The sequence below is a fragment of the Carassius auratus genome, chromosome 1, assembly GCF_003368295.1.
Source record: "Carassius auratus strain Wakin chromosome 1, ASM336829v1, whole genome shotgun sequence".
Classification (NCBI taxonomy): domain Eukaryota; kingdom Metazoa; phylum Chordata; class Actinopteri; order Cypriniformes; family Cyprinidae; genus Carassius; species Carassius auratus.
This window is the reverse complement of record NC_039243.1, coordinates 9,107,234-9,126,209: the sequence shown is the minus strand read 5'-3', so window position 1 is coordinate 9,126,209 and position 18,976 is coordinate 9,107,234. Positions and strand designations below refer to the sequence as shown.

General features: G+C 37.1%; 1 protein-coding gene across 2 annotated transcripts; it reads right to left on the bottom strand.

The window, feature by feature from the left end:
• Nucleotides 1-291: 291 nt before the first annotated feature.
• LOC113059941 (exportin-1-like) lies at nucleotides 292-16,402 on the bottom strand. 2 transcript variants are annotated; one of them, XM_026228774.1, is made up of 24 exons: nucleotides 15,804-16,402; nucleotides 15,093-15,222; nucleotides 14,890-14,991; nucleotides 14,068-14,140; nucleotides 13,890-13,951; nucleotides 11,656-11,700; nucleotides 11,379-11,560; nucleotides 11,228-11,276; nucleotides 10,572-10,691; nucleotides 10,162-10,290; nucleotides 8,791-8,949; nucleotides 8,515-8,712; nucleotides 8,292-8,430; nucleotides 8,028-8,209; nucleotides 7,389-7,545; nucleotides 6,977-7,275; nucleotides 6,050-6,233; nucleotides 5,854-5,960; nucleotides 5,566-5,760; nucleotides 3,176-3,344; nucleotides 2,667-2,801; nucleotides 2,154-2,313; nucleotides 1,964-2,060; nucleotides 949-1,095 (listed from the first exon to the last, which is right to left on the bottom strand). In XM_026228774.1, the coding sequence occupies exons 2-24, from the start codon at nucleotides 15,216-15,218 to the stop codon at nucleotides 949-951; spliced, it is 3,216 nt and encodes a 1,071-aa protein (XP_026084559.1). In that variant the 5' UTR covers nucleotides 15,219-15,222; nucleotides 15,804-16,402. The 2 variants fall into 2 exon arrangements, with proteins under 2 accessions (XP_026084477.1, XP_026084559.1); XM_026228692.1 differs by lacking the exon at nucleotides 15,804-16,402 and having other exon boundaries at nucleotides 292-1,095; nucleotides 15,093-15,218.
• Between the last annotated feature and the right edge of the window lie 2,574 nt (nucleotides 16,403-18,976).

Here is an 18,976-nt window from a genome sequence, read left to right as displayed (position 1 = left end):
TTACATAGATTTATATTTCTAATAATTATTTTAAACTCTTTATTCATCAAAGTATCCTGAAAAACGAACTATTAGGCAGCACTGATTCAAAAGGTTTATTCTGTTTCTAATATGCTTATTTAACAAATGTATCGCTCTTTCAAGATTAATTAGACACTAAAAGTATTACAGTAGCAAATTTAGACTAAAATAATAAAGTTTGCTAGAATACTTAAAGAAATATTGTATTTTAAATGTTTTTAATTCTAAATAAACAAGTCCTACAAGCTAAATGAAAAACACACACAACACTTTGTAAAAATACCCAACTTTATGTCTCCATGGTACTAATACACAGCTTTACAAATAGGATATGAACAAACCCTTTCATTTTAATGACATCCCTATGCCAAAAAAAAAAAAAAAAAAAACACTCAGTGGGTCTGTAGCATGAAAAAGACTTCAGTCTTCCACATTTACTGCAATTGACCAAAATAATATATATATAAACACACACACAAACTCCCAATAAAGAAGACAGGAACAGCATCAGGACTGATCCTAAACAGTCACATTCACTTGCTGTGGTTCACGAGCCACACAGCTCAACACAAATCCCTCTTCTAGCGCAGTAACTGTCCGTCTTCATTGGCCTGCCATACTGTATATTACATATTCACAAATAGATGAGGCTGAGATAACATTAAAATGAGTAGTAATGTGCTTTGAAACAGGAAAGCAAACATACCGAACAGAAACACTGAAGGATATACAGTAAATTGATATATGAGAGAGATCGTTTCAGTTATATAAAACCAAAGGTTTGGGAGGAGTCAGGTTAATAATTACATATCTTTTAATTTACAAATTGGCATGGATCTGGATTAATTTTCACTTGTCTATACACACGCACACAAACATTAAAGTGCTCCAAACGCTTCCTTCATGAATGTGAAACTGTCCAGGTGCTCATTCACACATTTCCTCCGGGAGCTCGTGAGGATTGAGGATTCCTGGGACAGACATCTGGAGCTTGTGTTTCTCCTCCTGAGCCTGACGCAGAGACGCTTCCCTCTCCTCCAGGAACAGATCTGTGGAGTCTTCACCTGCAAACTCCTGAAACACACAATAGGAGTTATTATGTACTGCCTAACTGAAACAACACCAATATTGCATCAAGCCAAATCACACTTGTTTATATAGTAGGTTCCATTTTACATTTTCTTTTTTTCTTTTTTGGAAAGACCCTTTACAGAAATGCATTTTTTTTTTTATTATAGATTTAAACATTGCCTCCATTTATAATCAGTATTAACTAGATTTGGGATTGTTATTCAGAATCAAAAAACAGATCCATATCTATTTTAAAGGCCAGAAACTGTGTGAACGCCAAAAGATTGTTTAATAATTATAATAATTAAAAACTAATTATATTGTAAATTAAAACGCTCTAATGCACAATAATGTATTAGTAGTATTATGTATTATTATATTTAATAACAGAGCATTTTATAACTATTAATGGTTACCATTTCATGAATAAATATAAACATTTTATAACTATTAAATGGCATTACATGAATATTTAATTATCATTAATATTTATTAAAATATAACATGGACAATAACATTTTAGAAATAATAAAGTACTTTAATTATTAAAAATTAATAGTTAATAGTAACAAAACAATTGTTTTGCATATTTTTATTATGCAAAAGAAAACTGTAATTAGTATTATTACTATGTAATGATTAATTAAAATAAATAATACAATTTATCATTATTCATTGTGATTATTATTACTACTACTATAAATGGAAATGGGTATTTAATAAACACTGTGGCTGCTGGGGTAAAAGTTCATTTTCAACCCTCCTCATATACGTGTACCCACATTTATATTGTGAACTTTTGGCTGGCTATGCTCTGGTCGATGACTAGAGAAAAGGGAAGTCAAAATCTAGGCGGAAGGAAGTGACGTACCTTGATCTGGACCAGGAAGTCCCTGAGGTGCTCTTTAAAGGCAGGAATGTCATGATTCAAGCTGAACAGACCCGTGACAAAAACCTTCACCTGGGCACTGAAAGAAAAAAAATATATATATCATTAACATGAACACATGAAAACAACACCACACTGAAAACACAATCCTCATGTTCTAGGCTGCTCTTACTCCTGCAGATGTGGGAAGGCGGTCTTCAGCAGATTGGCCACGTACTCCTGCACGTAGCACTGATTGCTGGCCGTGCTGCCTGCGTTCAAAGTCACTTTGATTTTACCCTCCTCCACCAGGTTAAACATGTAGGCGAGGATGGAGGCGTGCATCGTCAGACCTGCCCGGCACAAACCAGAGCATCCATCAAATACGCACACACACTGAATTAACTTCTGATAGTGTTTAATTCACAATAAATTAACACAGTAAAACATTTCATAATTTATATGTTATGTACTTGAATCAGTATGAGAATAATAATGTATGCAAATAATAATAACTATAAAAATGTATGTATAAGCTCGCCTAAACTCTTGTTTTTCAACCCCTTTTTATTTCAGGTGAAAAGTGACCTGAACAACAGTGTCTGTGAGGTTCACTGTGTGACTGATGTGAAGCCGTTTTGTTGAGAATTACAGCTCCATTAGTTACACTGAAACCATGTCACTCTCTCTCTGCCTAGCAACTGACCAGCAGTATGAGACGTATCTGTGACAACAGAGAAGATGTGCTGCAGGATGTCACAGAAGTATGTCTGATAGAAGCTCTGAGCTGCCGTCTCTTCTTGTGCGATGTTCTGCAGCATGGTGAACAGGATCTGAAGCCCTGGAGATGCACAGACACACAGTCAGCATTTTAATGTGACTCCGGGCAATTCATATCAAAAACACACTGTGCAAAAACAAACTCGGGTCAAGAATGCTTAGCCGTTTACGGTGCTGCATGTAGGATTGAATGCATATTTTCAAAGGAGAGTAACTGACTATAGCATTGTTTTTCAATTATGTTAACTTAGCATGTTTCTTAAATATCTGCAAACATATCATGGTATTTTTATGCTTTAGTGAAGTCAAAACCTTACATACAGCACCTTTAAGAATTACATTTCTGAACACCACAATTTGTTAAATTGAATGTAACCAGAAGCTCTTTGCATTCACACAGTAGAGTATTGTTTAACCACAGGTCTCTCCTCTCACCGGTGTCGGCCACATTTCTCATGGTGTGCTTGAAGGCCCAGATGATGGAGTCCAGAACCAGTTTGAACTGTGCTGGTGGGATGGACAGGAATGCTGGGAAACATTGGGAGTTGACGGCTTGCAGCAGGTAGAAGAAATGCGTCCTGTGCTCGGGGAACTCCTCAAAGTTCTGACAAAGGCAAAACGAAGAGCATTAAAGTAGAGTCAGAATGAAAACAAATAAATAACGACTTTATTCAGCAATTTATTCTCTTCCATGTCAGGCTCTGCCACCATTCACATGAGTAGCATGACGTATTCCTGCGAAGTTGCTAATGCAGGAGTGCTGATGTTGAACCCTGACGAGCAGCGCCTTGTTTACAAGCAGAGGAATGCACACACTCATCATGGTATGGTCTTGAATGGTGCCAGAGATGAACAAAAACAGGAATATATATTTTTTAATGAAGTCATTATTTTTATTTTCTTTGCACACAAGAAGTAATATTGTAGCTTCATAACACTGCGGTTGAACCACTGATGTCACATAGACCATTTTAACAATGTCCTTACTACCGTATTTTTTGAACTAAGTCCCATCTAAGCATAATTCGCATCAGTCCAAAAATATGTCATGACGAGGAAAAACGTACATAAGTCGCACTGGACTATAAGTCACATTTATTTAGAACCAAGCAACAAGAGAAAACATTACCGTCTACAGCCGCAAGAGGGCGCTATATGTGTTCAGTGTAGACTACAGGAGCACTGAACAGCATAGAGCGCCCTCACGCAGCTGGAGACGGTGATGTTTTAACTTGGTTTATTTCTCTCGGTTCATGTCAAATTAATTTTGATAAATAAGTCGCACCTGACTATAAGTCGCAGGATCAGCCAAACTTTGAAAAAAGTGTGACTTATAGTCCGGATAATACGGTACTTTTCCGGGCCTTGTATGTGGTAGTTGTGTTGTTGTCTATGGAGGCTCAGAAAGCTCTCGGATTTCATCGGAAATATCTTAATTTGTGTTCTGAAGATGAACAAAGATCTTACGGTTTTGCAACGATATAAGGGGGAGTAATCATTTTTATTTTTGGGTGAAATATCCCTTTAAGAAAAATACTTCTACTATAGATATTTATTACTAGGTTTACTACTAGATAAAAATAAGAAATGTTACTTTCGTAATAATACAATTTCTCTGAAAAATAAAAGCATTTAAAAAAAATAGAAACAATATTATGTAATTAATAATATTATATTTTTATTATGCACTTTGCGCTCCTAAATGCACATTATAAGCAGCTCATAAGCAACTTATGAGTTCATGCAAATCAGTTATTGTGAACCGAGCCGCTCTGAGACACTGAAAACACCCATTTATGAGCTGCTCACATGAAAAAAAAAATTGTAGAGCAACACACAGCACATATGGTAATATTAATGAGTTACTCCACCACAAAATGAAAATTGTCATTAATCATTTGTCGCTTGCCCAATGTCGTCCAAACCCATAATATATTTTTCATCTTCGGAAAACAATTTAAAATATTTTGGATTAAAACTGTGAGGCTTGTGACTGTTCCATAGACTGCCAAGTAAATTACACTTTCAAGGTAAAAAAAAAAAAAAAAAAAAAAAAAAAAAAGATCTCTAACACTAGCTTGCTCTATTCTTTTATTAAAATCTCTTGTTACGTGTCCTGCGTTTAAGCTAACTGAGACTTGTTATAGCACTAGTATATCATTGCTCTTTTGTTGATCTTTATTGCTTCCACTGTCCTCATTTGTAAGTCGCTTTGGATAAATGCATCCGCTAAATGACTAAATGTAACGTCCAGAAAAGTATGAAAGACATTGTCAAAACAGTCCACCTGCCATCAGTGGATCAACCGTAATGTTATGAAGCGACGAGAACACATTTTGTACATGGAAAAAAACTAAAATAATGACTTTATTCAACAATTCGTCTCCTCTGTGTCTCTCCGCATTCTCGTAGTGCCATTTTGGAGAATATGAGCTGAACACAAGCTCTTGTGTGTCAGCCGCGATACACAGATGCACCGTTTTCTTTCAAATCAAAGCATAAATACGGACAGAAAACGTATCATTGATGACAAATGGTCTATTAGGATTATGCTTTTCATACTCTTCTGGATCTTGAAAGTGTAATTTACTTGGCAGTCTATGGGATAGTCACAGGCCTCCCGGCTAAATTTACCTTTTGGGGTGGAGTAATTTTCTATATCACAGCCTTGGTGATTTGATAAGCACATTAAGCCATATCACGATTAATAACACAGCCGTACATTGTGAAAAGTAGTGTATACTCGCTTTCAGACGTAAACTGGTTTGATTCAGAAAAAACAACTCAAGATATAAAATGAAAGCTGTCAGACAGGATGAACTAACCTTGTTGATCATGTCAAGGGTGCACTCGAACACCGCATCGAATATCTTGGGGATCTCTCCGGTTATATGTGCGGCGAGCTTGTTGATGATGGTTGCCATAGTGCTGAGCACCTCTGGTTCTCGAGCTGCTGGAACGTTCCTTTGGTAGTCGATGAGAACCGCCTCCAGCAAAGGTGGGACAAAGTTCTCTCCAACCTGAAAAGACAACAACAACCCTTTGTGATGCTGTCAAACTCAACTTCTTGTTTTGGCACGAGCGCAGACTGATCCAGGAATGTCAGAACTGACCATCTGCGGGTCGTTGGAGCGGCTGACCCATCCAGAGATGAGCTTTAGTGTCTCTCTCTTCACCGTCCGCATGCTCCGTATCAGAGGCTGCTTGGTCACCATCTCACCTGCAGAGAGAAACCAAAGAGTCAATCGTGAGCTGTTATTATGTGCCAGTTGTTGGGTCATGTGCTCTATATTGGTGTGCGTGACTCACCGTTGCTCTGGATTGCAGAAGAGATGTTCTCACTCAGGCACTTGTAGACGTTGAGCATGTCCAGGTAAATGCGTCCCAGCTGCAGGACAAAAGGGTGACCTACTGCTTTACAAGCCCTCACGTTGGTCTTCAGGATGCTGCCTAGCTGACGCACCGTCTCTGGGTCCTTCAGGATGTCCACGTTCTGATTGAACAGAGACATCACATGCTTTGAGTTCAAGTGTTACCATTTCAATCTTTAGAACTTCACATGAGAGTTTAAACCCTTTAAAAATCTGTTTTCTATTAAACAACCCTTGTTTTCATTTGGAAAGTTCTGAGTATTAAAATTACATTTGTTACACAAAGATAAGCTTGATTAATTACATATCACCAAGGTTATTAGTTAATTAAAACCATAATTGTTTTGATTTAAAAAGATTTAACATTTTTTTTTGTTTAACTATGTACTAAAACAAAAAAACTAAAACATTAGATATAAGCGGTTATGGTTAACTAAAATCATAAAGTTCCTTAATTGAAATGATCATGAATAATAAACTGAAACAAAATTAAAATGTTAAATAAAATGAAAATTTTTTATAAATTATCTTGCCAAGGAAACATATCTCATTTTTATTGAACCTGATATCTTAAAAAAGGATAAAGCTTATTAAAAAAAAGTGAAAAAGGACAACAAAATTAATAACAATTTAACAAAACCATTCTTAATAAAACTAAAATCTATCATATTCTTAAGAAAAAATAAATTAAATATAAACAACCTGGCTATGTGTTCTGTACTAGACAGACTTGTCATGGCACTTGTATACTGTTGTTGTTCTCTTGTTGGTCTGATTGCTTCTATTGTTCTCATTTGTAAGTTGCTTTGGATAAAAGTGTCTGCTAAATTATTAAATGTAAATGTAAAATGACTCTTGTTCTCACCTTGGTGGCCTGCTGGATGATGCTGTCCCACACCTGGTTGGGGAGGAGCATGTATTTCTCGATCAGTCGCTCCTGGACCGTCTGGTCTGTCTGTGCTCCGATCATGTAGCCCACAGCCTCGTAGAACGTGTGCACCTGCTGCGGCTGCAGGTCACAGATGATGGTGTTGATGTTGTTGAGGATCTCGTCGATGAAGGGCATCACCTCCCCCACCTGAACCTGCACGAAATGCCTCCTGCACTTCTGAGCGATCTTGATGAAGGTGTCACAAGCCATGTCCTGCACGCCGTCATGGGTCTCTGAAAGAGAAAGAGAAACACTTAACCCTTATGAAAGGATCTGCACTGAAGTAAAAAAATATAAAAAATCATGCATGACCAGACAAAATTCTCAAACACAATCGGTTCCTCACCATGCATGAACTCAAAGAGTTTGTTGACGACAGTCTTGAGGAACTTCCAGTGGGCCCTGAGGAATCGTGGGTACTGACCGACGATGTACATGATGTTGGAGGCGATGATGGCCTTGTTGTCTTTCCCTCTTTTCTGTTCACACAGACCCAGCAGATCCTGAGACAGGAACAGGAATTTGGTGTTAAAACTTTTTAATATTATTACAATTTAAAATATTGTACAATACATAGAAATATGTTTTCTATGTGAATGCATTTTAAAATGTATTTTATTACCATATTTTCCGGACTTTAAGTCACACTTTTTTTCATAGTTTGGCTGGTGCTGCGACTTATAGTCAGGTTCGACTTATTTATCAAAGTTAATTTGATATGAACCAAGTGAAATTAACCAAGAGAAAACATTACCGTCTACAGTCGCGAGAGGGCTGTGGCTGTAGACAATCAAGTTTTCTCTTGGTTCTAAATGAATGCGACTTATAGTCCAGTGCGACTTATATATGTTTTTTCCTCATCATGACATATTTTTGGACTGATGCGACTTATACTCAGGTGTGACTTATAGTCCGAAATATACGGTACTGTGATGTAAAGCTGGACTTTCAACTTCCTGGCAACAACACATGCATGAATAAACACCTTAATGACAGTGACGAGGAACCTCTTCTCATCCTCTTCATGCATGGCGCCACTGATGGAGCCGATGGCCCAGCACAGCGTGTTCAGGTTCCTCCAGGACCACTCGGTACCGTTCACCTGATTATGAAGCTTCTCCGTCATGATCCGCTCAGTATCGGCATAGTCCAGATGTGTCAAGTAGACTGGACAGGAGAAAGAGATCATTATGAAGCTTTCTACATCTACCTTTATCTGCTTAGTTAGAGAACAGCCCATTATAATTACCCAGAGTCTCTCTCATGTTTTTGTAGAGGTTGATGGAGTCGGTGTCCTTCATGAACTCTCTAACCACCTCGCCCTGATCGTTCTCCACCACCAGAACCTCCTCCGGTTTGGCCATGCGACTCACCATCAGCAGACGCACCTGAGACGGGTTAAGAACACAGTCAGATTTTCTCCAGCAGCCAATATTTTAAAGTGAAGCTGCTGTACGCTGTGGCTAACTGACCTTGGAGAGCACAGGCAGGTAGAGGTGTCTGCGGGGCGGCACGTCAAAGTGTTGGCTGGTTGAGAGCAGTGGGGAGGTGGAGGTAGAGAAGGGACTCTCTCTGTAGAGCTCAGCGGCCAGATGGTTCCAGTACTCCAGACAGATCTTAAAGATCTCCGTCTCCTCCACCTCAGACACCAGCAGCATGTAATGCAGAGCCTGAGCACATGAGAGTCAACCGATTAGGAGTTTGTGTCACTTTTCCGTCTATTTCACTGCATTTGACTGTGTGTGTACCTCCATGAGCGTCTCTCTGAGGTTCAGTCTCTTCTCTATCAGTTGTCCGTGCTCTTTGAGGAAGGTGCAGAGAAACAGACTGAGGTTCTGGATGAAGTTCTGCTCGTCGTCTCTCCCGTTTGCATATGCCAGACGGATATTTGTGTTCAGAGGCAGCATCTGTTGATGAGTAAATGAAGGTTATTATAATTTTGAAAACTCGTTAATCTGGTGTGTTGTTTAGAAATGAAAACTTGTAGGTTTTCGCCTCCGAAATGAGATGCAGCCAATGTCTTATATTCAATGTAGGTGTTTTATAGTTGAATGTAAAAGTGAACATATGAGTCTATATTTTCTCCCGACATCTAAGCCACTGAAGACATAGTGGATTAGTTATGTTTTTGATGGTAATGCACCTCCAAATAAAAAAGGGGCTGCAGGATTAATCGAAATTAAAATCGCAAAGGCAATAAATCGCAATTATCGTGCGTATCTTTCAGTGAAGCATGGTTCTTTGATCAGCAGTAAACCTCCTTCCTGAAGGACAGAGGGCGCCCTCGCGCTGAACCTCCAAAACACCACGCAAAAGAAATCCAGGAAATCCTTATAGCAGTTGCTGAATAAACAGAAGATTTTACTGCTTTCATTAATTCAACGTGTCTAATAAACACACCACTATGACAATATATGGTTTATCGGAGTTCGTCTTATAATTTTTATTATATATTTATTATAAAGTATATAATGCAATGCTAATCAACATAACATTTATCACTGCTTAGAATACTATGAAATATGTAGCGTGCTTTTTCTGTGTAATAAGCCATATCATCTCTCTAAAGGATTAAAATCAAACACTTGACTGACATTTAAATGTAAAAATGTAATTAAATATATTTTCACATGCTTTCAGATGGAGCAGCATTTACTACACAGAGTCTTCTTAACTACGGCTCCATGTGAAAGCATCTGATGGAGATTTACTACTGATTACAGAACCGGCTTTATGGACAAGATGTGCATGACAATCATACTTGATTAATCGTGCAGCCCTAAAATACATCTAACATTTTATGTCTGCGAAAATCATTTTACTCCTGACTGTTTTCTAAACGAGAGAAAATTCAAGGCGGGTTCTGCTAAGAAGTTCAAACTCAAAGATGGATCAGTACCCAATGTTCGTGATCCAGCTGCACCTCCAGAAGTAGTAAGTCTCACACTTTATATTTTTTATGATTGCAAATCGCCTTTCCTCAACTACGGAAGAGAGGGGCAGGGTGAGCAAAGCTCATTAGCATTTAAAGATACATGCACCAAAACTGGTCGCTGTGAACAGAGCTGTTTCTGACAAGGTAAAACGAGTGTTGTGTGTGTGTGTAAATGTGCATGTACCTGTTTAAGCTGTATCATGGTGAGCGAGAAAAGGTTGACAAACTGCTCCTCATACTGACTGACACTGACACCTGCGATCTCTGTCAGACACTTCAGAGTGACATTCCGGAACATGGGAACATTCAGGAACTGTGGAATTGAGCAGAAAACACAGATGATAAACTTTCTGGAACACTCAATGATTTCCACAAAGTGAAAGGCTATAAATGTTTGAGCACCGGCTCAGGCACAAAGCTTTGAGCAGAGAGCCAATGAGAACAGCCAGTGCTCCAATGATTTCCCTCTCTTTCTTACGCACTGGCAAGCTGAGCCAATGACAGTGCGCCTTTGTGAGAGGAGTAACAGCAGTCTGCTACCACAGCATTTCATTAATTCAGATGAGTTAAATTAGAGACCTCGAGATGTGTTACCTTGTACACAAGTGTGCTGATGAGTTTGGTCTCAAATATGTAGCCCAGTGGAATCCAGTTAAGGAAACGAAGGAGGGTCTCCAATGTGGCGTGGACTAGAGGGGCATTCTGGGAATTTTCCTGATGTACACAGCATCAAGTGAGGTTTAAAAATGAGAGGTGTATATATAGTAATAGTTAACCAAAAATTATGAATGAGAGACAGAATGAGAGTCCAAACAGCTGATAAAAATGGCACAATAATCCACACTACTCCAGTCCATCGAATAAAATCTTATGAAGCAAAAAGCATGTTTTTAAATAAATAAATCCTGATGTATTTAACTTTAAATATTAAAGTTTTTGTTTAGAACTATTTTGGTCTTGATTTGTGCATATTTCTCTCCTCATTCAGACATTAACTGATGATCTAGAAATGTGTGGTGTAATTGTGATGTTTTTATTAGCGGTTTGGATTCTCATTCCGGCGGCACCCATTCACTGAAGAGGATCCACTGGTGAATTTCTCTAAAATATGTTGCCATTAACAGACAAACTCATCTTTGATGGCCTGAGAGTGAGCACAATTTCAGCAAATTTAAATTTTGGGGTGAACTATTCCTTTAATTATAAAAAGAAAAAAATGCTAATTCTGTAATAATATGCAGGTAACATACCATGACAAACTGGCACAGCTGGAATATTTGGGAAAATTCATTGCACATACTGCAAGAAGAAAAGAAAGAGAAAGTAAATATCACTACAATTTATTTTACCGACCACACCCTGCAGAATCTGTAACTGTCACGTGTTACAGGTCAAGCATACCTGTCCTTCAGATGCTTGGCTTTGACCTGAGTCATCTGCCCGCTGGAGAAGTCAAACACTTCCTCACTGAGGAGCTTCAGGATGATCATGTTGTTCTGACACAAGCTCTCGCTGGTGCGACTCGCTCCCACAATATCACTGATGAATGTGGGCCAGTGCTTCGGCCACTCCTGCTTCAGAATCTACACACAAACAGGAAGACAACATAAGCAATAAAGCCATGAGCCATTCGCACTCACAATATCATGACTATAGATATTCCTGAAAGGACACTCACCTGCACCAGGATCATGTTGAGCTTTGCTATGTAAACCCCTTCCTTCTGTAAGAGCACAAATACAAGTCAGCATGGATGCATTCAGAGACATGACTAGTACAAATCAGGGTTATAATGGTTCAACTAATTGATGCTAAATGAAAATAAGTTTAAATTTTGTTTAAATTTCAGTTCTAAAAATTTAAATTAATTATTGTTATAGTTTAAGTTGTAACTGAAATGTACTAATTTGAATAAAACAAAAATCAGTAAGAGAAAACATTTAAAATATATATTTTCAGTTTTGCTAGGGCAACATCTCTCGCTTTCATTTGAAGTTTACGCACTACAATAACTAAATGTTAACAAAAACTGTATATAAAATAAGTAAATAAATTAATAATAAAATTGACAAAAACAACTAAATTACTAAAAATCTACCTAAAATTAAAATGTAAAATAGGACTGGACGTAATCGGAAATGGCCGATAAAGGATTAAAATGTTAAATTCAGCATCGGCCATTTTAAAAAACTGATGCCGATATGCCTTGCCAATAAGACGAATAAATCACATGTGCTCAGGGTGCGTCAAGTTAGCAGTGTGCTCATTCTTGAAGTGAACTTATGCATGAATGGAGATTAGATTCCCTGTTTCGCTGCATTTAAGTTGAGAATGCAAATACAGAATTATATGTGACCCTTGACCACGAAACCAGTCTTAAGTCGCTGGGGTATATTTTTAGCAATAGCGAAAAATACATTGTTTGGGTCAAAATTATCGATTTTTCTTTTATGCCAAAAATCATTAGGATATTAAGCAAAGATAATGTTCTATGAAAATATTTTTTATATTTCCTACCTAAATATATCAAAACTAAATTTTTGATGAGTAATATCCATTGCTAAGAATTCATCTGGACAACTTCAAAGGCGATTCTCTTAGTATTTAGATTTTTTTTCAAATAGTTGTATCTCAGACAAACACGGTCCGATCCTAATAAACCATACATCAATGGAAAGCTTATTTATTAGCTCTCAGACGAATAAATTTCCACTTAAGACTGGTTTTGTGGTCCAGGGTCACATATGTCCGGTGTGAGATAAGAGTCAACAGTTACTAGCCTGTGCAGTAGCAGCAGCAGCAGCCTCCCCCGGGTCCTAAAGCCCGTCCGATAAGGCGTTTTATTTACTTAGGGGGCGCTGTGGGCCTACTTGTAATAAAATGAAAGTAAAATACACAAATATCATTAAGATACTTGTGTTTCTGAATAAATAAAGCAGTATGTATATCATAAAATCACTAGGGTGTGTTTTTTTTATGTCAGAAGCTATAGCTTACATGACTAAAAATTACATGCACGATGCATGTAAATAAAGTTACTTAATGTACAGAGATTTATTTATTAATATGTACTTTTTCAAATGGATTATACAAATTTTAAATACAAGGAGCTCTAAAAAAAATTTATAATTTTTACAGCTCTTTATCTTTAGGCTATGTGTAGTAAATAACATTAATAGATAAATTGATTAATTTTTTTTCCATTTAAAATTAAAGGAGTATTTTGTCATAACACTATATTTTTAGTGCTGCATAGTTCCTGGTTCTGTTGACACGTTGTCTCAAGTGAGCCACATACTGGTGCGTGCACAAATAACATCCATCTACAATTATTCTCCTCAAATGAGACACTGCTACAGTAAATTAATTACAATGCTTCCTGCTGGGAAAATCATTTCCATGTCTAGAAATGTCAAAGTTATTTTGTCTTCAAAAAAGGATAAAGTAAATAACAGTTGCACAGTGTGAAGGATCTTGCTTTAACAAAGGCTACTCAACCAACTTGAACATTTGCATGTACTAATAGCATGGAAATCATAATGTTAAGCTAAAATGTTGTGTGTGTTAGTGGTTTAAAAATCCATGGTGTGCATGACTGCATTTGTAAGTTTTCTAGCGGAAAATGAGCTGGAAAATCTAGAAATTACCACAAGAGCCCCAACTCATCTATATGGTGTCAATTTTTTAATGTTATGTATAAAACTATATTTATTTTTTACTCATACATGTTAAAGCAATAAAGAAAGTATTCTGTGGAGGGGAGCAATTTTTCAAATAATAATTAAATAATTCCCTGCGATAATTTAATATTTTTTCTTGAATTCCCCATCTCTAATGCATACCTACTTAAAAATAAGATAATAAAAACTAATTCTAAGTAACTTAAATGGTACAATTTCTAGTATTAATTACCTCTACGCTGTTAGAATCAGAGGAAGTCTTGATGATCAGCCCAACAACATACTTTTTAATTCCTGTGGATAGACGGAGATGTCAGTTATTTGTGCATTTCTTAAAATAGACAATTAGGTTATAATGTGGAGGTGAGTAACAGATTTTTCATAGAGATTAAGGTCAGTGTGTAAATTACCTTCACACTGGTTCCGTGGAAGAATCTTCCAGCGTGTTTTGATCACGGTCTCCAGTATCTGAAGAGCGTAGTACTACAATACAAACAGCAAAAGGAGTAAACAACAGTTTAATGTGGCAGAATAAATTGTCATGGTTGGCATTTAATAAGTAGGACTTGATAAACTGGCTAAATTTAGAAACATGTTAATAAATAATTCCTTGATTAAATCAGTACTCTACTTAAAAAAAAAATCATTGATTGGAATTTGTCCATGTCAATAAACCGGGAGAATCCATGAAAAGCATTATTAGACAGTTTTCTAAGCCTTTATGAAATATTAAAACCATTTAAAAATCACAAAGCACAGTGCTATTGTGAACTCACAAAGGCTGTGATTCAACTAAAATATATGCACTTTATTTGCATTTAGGTTACGTGCATCTCAGAGCAGCTCCGTTCACAGTAAATCCTGCATCGCACAAACAGTTATCATTTACAGAACACTTTTTAAGTGTAAAAACAATGGTCAAGCCGGGCATTTGACATCATAATGTACATAAGTTGTGCCTATATTGTTATTACATTATGTATTTATAACATTTATTTAAATACAACCATATGATTACTTGCTTTTGATATTCTATTTTGAACCAGTAATTATTGCCTCATTGCTATTTTATATGCATTTAAAGTGATTTTGAAGTCTATTGTTTGTCTAGGCCTATTTGTAGTACCACAAAAAATGAATCAGATTACTCACTTAATCAACAGAATAGTTCTCTGATTACTCGATTATCAAAATAATAGTTTGACACAGCCCTAATGTTAATGTTGACATACTTTTGTCTTCATGTTCTGCGAGAACTCCAGTATGGTGTCCACTCGGGTCCAGGCATCTGGGTGGTCCTTCAGACTGGTGAGAACTTCTTGTGCCAGTCTTTGCTAAAGTAATCGCAACATAAACCACTTATGATGCACTGTACATGTCTGATAAACTATAAACTATGATTTGAATGCAATCAAAGTGCCAGAATTGTACATACCTGAGATCCCACATCATAGTACATGGAGTTGACAACATTGTCCAACAGGTTGATGTCTAGCTTTTGACTGAAATCCAGCAACTGTCGTGCTGTGTGATCCGCCAACATGGTCATGTCTGCCGGCATAGAGCTGCAAAACAAAACAGACATCTTTTAGTTATCAAAAATCAATAGTGACCCTTCTATCACCATTCATCCTAACACTGTACTAGTTGTTTATCCAGAATGATCTCTGGTGTTAAAAGTCAGACACCAAAACAATGGCTCAAACCACGTGGGTGCACTTTAGTCCACAAAACACAATACTTAAGCATGCAGTTGCACTGAAGTACAACTTATGACTCGGAGTGCTATTTTGCTGAGATCATCATTACAACAGCTAGTATTATGAGTTACGAGCTTCTGAAAAGTGCCAATATTGCCGTTTAATACATTAAACGTGTGTTCCTTTCACGGCTAGAAAAACACAATTATTTGAGTCAACTTAATGTAACTTATACTGATCAAACTTTTGGTTGGAAAGCAGCCCACATGAATTCTAGTTGAGCGCAGTTACGGGCCGCGGTGAGGATCAAAACGCGTTTTCGTTCCTGGTCAATATCAGCACTGTGTCAGCAAACTAGCACTTCATTCAACTCACATTTCGTAGTAGATAATAATTGTAACGGATAAGTATTTCCCCAAACACCTCTACAACAACCTTTAACTTACCTGTTTTAATCAAAACTCGTCCTCGAGGGAAAAAACAATGCTAACGTGGTTTAGGACTCAGCAACAAGGTTAAGTGTCGTGGCAACGTGCGTCGCGTCAAAACAATATCAAGTTGATATGTAAAAATAAATCTATTTGAATTGTCTCATTTTACACGAAAGCGTATGTAAACAATTAAAAAAATCTAGCAATTTCACTTCAATTCCTAAGTGTCTTGTATAACGTTAGTTAGCCGATCACACTATAGTGCAACGCAAACGATAACATGAAACCCCCCGAAACACACAATATCGGTGTTATTTTTAACTATTGTCTTCAGTGATTGAGTCCGATTCCTCTTTCAGTCAGCAGCTCGTGTCAGTTCATCTGTCTCTATCTATGGCGGTTTACAACTCGCTTTAACTAACGTTATCGTTACTCATTCCGTTTTATAACAACAGCATCAAACCAATCGTTATTTTATTCTTTTGCCTATTGCAGAAAAACCGTTGTTTTGAACGCAGATATCTGCGAGAGACTGTGACCCAGCTCCTTTCTAGTCTCATGCATCACACGCAAGACCGGTTGAAACCGGTTCAGACTGGCATATTCCATCTCGGTTTAGTTTTCACGCCGTAGAGCCGCGTAAAATTCAGACTGTGGGCACGCCCTCCGCTGCAGCTGATTGGTTGGAGAGAGCGACACGGAAGTCTAGCATGAATGCGATTGGGTAGCAGAGCTGTCAATCAGGATCGACCCCTCCTTGCGCGTCTTTTGCCCTTGGTCTCATGTATGAGGCGGGTTCTGCAGCACAGCGTGAGCGCGCGTTGGGCTGGACCGCGTGGAGCATGGAAAATTACTGAGATGTTGCTTCTGATGCACGAACAGTAACTGACCCTGTTGTGTATTTTTAGGCTGTGGCTCAATGTTTTAAATGTTTTATATGCTTGTATTTATTTTGACGAAGCATGAAAATTACCAAGAAACAATATAATTATAATAGTAAAGTTAATTTTCGCATGTTAAGTTATTTTTTTCCTATTATTAATAATCCCACACATGCAATGTACAGATGTATTTAACAATTTACAACATAAATTAAATAAGCACAAGCTAATGTTATACATTACAGATAAAAAATACACAATAATATATTAAAGGGTTGTCAGTTTGGCCTTCATCTGGATCACTTCCTGTAATAGGGTTTGTCATATAATTAAGGAAATTGGCAGATTAAAACCAATATTTTGGAGGTATCTTTAAGTGTTCTCAAATTTTTATCTTATTCTTTTTCAAATGCCTCATTTAAGTTTTTATACTGAGCTTCACAATACAATTAATTTATGACATGTGCTTAAAAAACTGCCCTTATAGGACTAAGCAGTGACCAGTGATTAACTAATTAATTAACACTACCCTATCGCTATGGTGACTGTTGTTACTTTGACTGCCCCTGCTGCTCTGGCTGTGAATACTGCTGATGTCATCATCTTTATAATGGTCATCCTCTACATCATCATCAAAATTCAGTTCGTCATGATGTGAGTGTCCTTTATCATTGGCCTTTTTTCCTATCAGTGTCATGACTGATTCAGTCATTGTGTCTGTCATCCTCATCTCCATCCATGTGTCCTGTCTCCATGTCATGGTCATACTCCTCGTAATCATCTGCTTAATCACCGAGAACAGAATCCTGTAAGTCTGGAAACTCCTCATTATCTTCATTTCTGCTTTTTACTATATATATATATTAAAAAAAAGATGCTGAGAAAATAAATATGGTTTTAAATGTGCAAAATTAACAGTATTTTATTTTTTGGATGAACTGTTTCTTTAATTACACTTCTTCAATATCTTTAAAATATATCAGAACTGACACTCTCATACCTGATGTGGGTGGAGTCTGGCTGTCGGAGTGGGCGGGGCTTGGAGTCTGTCTGTGTTTGAAGCCTTTATGAGCTTTACTGTTGATAAAGGATTCACCTAGACCACATCTATTCAAAGTGGCAGAGTATAGTTTTTCTGCTGCTCTCTCAGAAAGAGATAGCTTTGCATTGTCATCACAATGAACATTTCTAGTAGACCTCTGCTTGACCTCGATCTTCCTGGAAATATTTTTATTAAAATAAAAGCAATTCTTAGCATAAAGAATATGTTAATAATCTAAGAACCTTTTGTGAAACAGAAAGTTTCCTTGAACCATCAGGTCTATTAAAGAGTGTATTTTGAGAAATTCAAGAGCAGAGGCTCAGTTGCTTTACCTGAAATCTTTTAGTTTGGACTGGCATGCCCAGACCAGGGCCACATGGGGGTCATTCGCCTGGGCTCGCTTTGTGATCATTTTTTGTAGTCCATTCTCTCTCTGTTTTTGCTTCTCCTTCCATTTCTCCTCTTCTTCTCCCGGCTTTCTCTGCTCAAGAACATTTCTACTCATAGGTAAAGAGCTGTCAGAACTGAACTTATGAAGGAGGGACTCCTCTAATGGGATGATGCATTTTTCAATATGAATACACATTAGTGACACCATAATGTTATATTTTCTAGTGATTTTATTTCTTAGTGCCACATTTTTTACTTGGGGTGTCAGTTAAAGTTTTGCAGATTATGTTTTTTGTTGCAATTGTTGATATTACAGTTTAGATCGTTCACATTTTGTGGACTTTTGATGAACAGCACTACAGCTTGCTAGGAAATACTATGCATTTATATGGATTATGAAGTGACAAGCTTGCATGACAAAACTACATGTTCTGTCACTCCCTTTATAATTTACATCATATAATTTGCTCTTCATCTTTTGGCTGAACTCAGAATAGCATACTACTACTCTTAACAATTTGTTATTTTGTTGGGCCGAGTTGGAGCTAAGCTCTGCAGGACACAGGCCCTCAAGGACCAGGACTAGACACTCTTGCAATATTAGTTTTTTTCTGGAACCCATTGTCAAATACTTTAGTAAGAGTTTTAAGATACACTCTTAAAAATTAAGATTCTTTATTGGCATCGATGTTTCCATTAAGAATCCACTGAACCTTTCCATCACACAAAAAGTTATTTAAAGGACTGTTCACTGAAAAGTTATTTGGGAATCTAAAAATGGTTCTTCTATGGCAACACTGTAAAAAAAAAAAAAAAAAAACCTTTTGGAAACTTTATAAGAGTGCAATATACTATTTTTAATTCGGCCTTTGTAC